Here is a 2,830-nt window from a genome sequence, read left to right as displayed (position 1 = left end):
CGTTCCCTGGAGCGTGCTCACGAACATCTTACAATAGACGGCATCCGACCCTCCTGACAGCATCATCTGTGTGTGGAACGTGGTCAGATGAGCCTCTGGATCCTCCACGCCAGTAAAAACAGCTTTAACCGGGACCACGCTCGTGGGAATTGGCGTGTCGGTAATCGCCTGAATGAAAGGCATTGGGAAAGCCATTGGATCGCCCTGCCTTAACCCTCTTGACGGTTTGAATTCCTCTGTCGGGCTTCCATTAATAAGAACTGAGATGGAGGACAATTCCAAACATCCTCTAACCCACCTCACCCATTTGCTATGAAAGCCTAACCTTTGTAACATGTCAAGTAAGAAGTCCCACCTTACTAAATCATATGCCTTCTCATAGTCCACCTTGAAGCAAAGTGTACTCCTATGATTCCTCCTAACCTCCTCCACAACCTCGTTTGCCATGAGCACACTATCTAACATACCTTTGTTCTTCAGAAAAGCATATTGGTTTTCGTCAATAACCAAAGAAAGGACTTCCTTCATACGACCCGCTAAGACCTTAGTGACAATCTTATAGAAGATTCCTACAAGGGAGATAGGCCTGAATTGATCAAGAGAAAGGGGGTCACTCACTTTAGGTACCAAAACAATAAATGAGGCATTACACCCCGTTGGTATAACCCCAGTTTCTTGGAACAGATGTAAAGCTTCCATAATATCATATTTAAGAAAATCCCAACAATTCCTGATAAAAGTAAAATTGAAACCATCCGGGCCTGGACTCTTTGATCCTTCGCACTGCCACACAGCTTATTTCACTTCTTCCTCTGTAAAACTTGTAACCATACTTATACTGATTTCTAGAGGGAGAGATTTAAACTCCACAGAGCCCAAATTTACTCCAAGATCTTGTGTAGCCGTGAACCTTTTTTCGAACAAAGACTTAGCTTCCCTGCGAACTACTTCCGGTTCCTCACACCATTGCCTCCCAACCTCCACTCCTTTGACTTCGTTTTTGAGTCTTCTCCATCTAATAGCCGCATGATAAAATTTGGAGTTCATGTCCCCAAACTTGCACCAGTTTGCTCTTGCTTTCTACCTTGAAAGGGAATCCAACTTATTATCAACCAACAGCAATTGACTACGTAATTCCATTCTTCTTAGCCGACCATTCTCCTCGAGATTCATTATCGTCCTTAACATTAAGACCTCAATTTCCTTCAAGATTTGCTTTTGATTTGTCTGCAAACACCCAAACACATTCTTATTCCACACTTTAAGGCCTGCCTTCAAAGATTTCAGTTTTTCTTTGAAACTAGATATGTTGTTGAGGATATAAGAGCGCTGGAGAATGCCTCGTCAAAGGATCGACGTGCGCGCCGCTTCTCACCTCCGTTCCTCCTCTGGATCTATCTCAAGAACCTGCAAAGAAACGATACGGCGCCGCTGCGGCCGATCGCACTCCGACGCTCAAGTCAGTGACGGTATCACCAAATACTAAGAACTGGAACCGTGCAAATCTCTCTCACCAACAGCTCTGTCACTCGCAAGCGTAAAGTGTATGAACTGAACGTGCGTACCTTAGAAAATCTGTTAGGAACTCTTATATACCTGGTGGTTTTCTCTCTCCTGGCAGTTACAGACTTGGACACGTGGCTCGTATCCAACTGTACACGTGCCATCATCTGGGGCTCCCTGACTTGGCGCTGCTTCTACTCTCATTTTGGCTAAGTTACCTATGCATGGTACTGCCCAGTGCGTAGCTAACTCAGGAGTGCGATCTCTACTGAAACTGGCGAGGTAGGGCCTTCATACACCTTCCCTGTGGTCTCGCCGGCCGCCTTCATAATCTGCTTCTCCTTTAACTTCGGCGATGTGCTTGTTCTGGCGATCTCCGACTGCCTGGTCGCCTGAGTCTGCATCTGGCGACTTCGTCCCCAACCTGGCGATCGTCTATTCTGGTAAGCTGGAGATCGGAACACGCCAACTTAACTATCGGCGACTACACGTGCCTCCCGACTTCCTTCCCAACTGTTAACCTGGCGCCTTGTCAACACGCCTATACTGTAGCAGGATGCCACGTCATCGCACCCGACCACCAGGGCGGTACAGTTGTTTTCCTGGCCATTATAGGAACCCCATTTCTCTTTCACATACTCCTTGAACCCTGGTTCCATGAACCACGCATCTATGGAACGAAATGGTTTAGGACCCCAATCTTTAGTCCACGACTTCGCCACAATAGCACAATGGTCGGACACAATTCTTTGTTGCACATATTGCTTGTAGAAAGGCCAGCTTTGAATCCACTCATCAGAAACAAGAAATCTGTCCAACCTACTTTTAGAAGTACCATTTGGCTTGAACCATGTATATTTTTTGCCCACTCTTGGAATGTCCACCAAACAGTTTGTATCAATAAAACTATTAAAGTCACTCATTTCCTTTCTCTGACTAGGACCCCCTCTGATTCCTTTCCTCTCATCTTCCCTTCTTACGACGTTAAAGTCTTAGCAGAAGCGCCCAACCGTCTTCTGATGAGTCCTCTTGAAGGCTGTTAAAGCTTCCCATAGAGTGACTTTTACTCTGTAGTTACAAGTTGCATAAACATTAGCCACGAAACACATACGACTAGATTTAATGTGCTGACCTACTACCGCAATGAAACCAATCCCTACAACATGGGAATCATAGCAGAATTTATCTTTATGCCACATTGATCAAATGCTTCCTGCGCCATTGTCACCTTCATTATGCACCCAACCAATATTATTGTTCCCCCATAGTGAGAAACATCTATTATCAGAAATAGACGTTGTTTTTGTCTCCTACAAACACACAAATT

At 45.2% G+C, this 2,830-nt stretch overlaps 1 protein-coding gene across 1 annotated transcript; it reads right to left on the bottom strand.

The window, feature by feature from the left end:
* Positions 1–795: 795 nt before the first annotated feature.
* LOC137813066 (uncharacterized) lies at positions 796–2,426 on the bottom strand. Its single transcript, XM_068615364.1, has 3 exons — positions 2,085–2,426; positions 1,085–1,227; positions 796–1,015 (listed from the first exon to the last, which is right to left on the bottom strand). The coding sequence occupies exons 1-3, from the start codon at positions 2,424–2,426 to the stop codon at positions 796–798; spliced, it is 705 nt and encodes a 234-aa protein (XP_068471465.1).
* Between the last annotated feature and the right edge of the window lie 404 nt (positions 2,427–2,830).

The sequence above is a fragment of the Phaseolus vulgaris genome, chromosome 10 (assembly GCF_000499845.2).
Source record: "Phaseolus vulgaris cultivar G19833 chromosome 10, P. vulgaris v2.0, whole genome shotgun sequence".
Taxonomy (NCBI): Eukaryota; Viridiplantae; Streptophyta; class Magnoliopsida; order Fabales; family Fabaceae; genus Phaseolus; species Phaseolus vulgaris.
This window is presented reverse-complemented; position numbering and strand designations above follow the sequence as displayed.

Coding starts and splice junctions, on each gene's coding strand:
- LOC137813066 (XM_068615364.1), bottom strand. CDS start 2,426: ATGAGTGACTTTAATAGTTTTATTGATACAAACTGTTTGGTGGACATT. Junction 1,228..2,084: donor AAAACAACTGTACCGCCCTG/GTGGTCGGGTGC, acceptor GGGTGTTTGCAG/ACAAATCAAAAGCAAATCTT. Junction 1,016..1,084: donor AAGTTGGATTCCCTTTCAAG/GTAGAAAGCAAG, acceptor TGCGGCTATTAG/ATGGAGAAGACTCAAAAACG.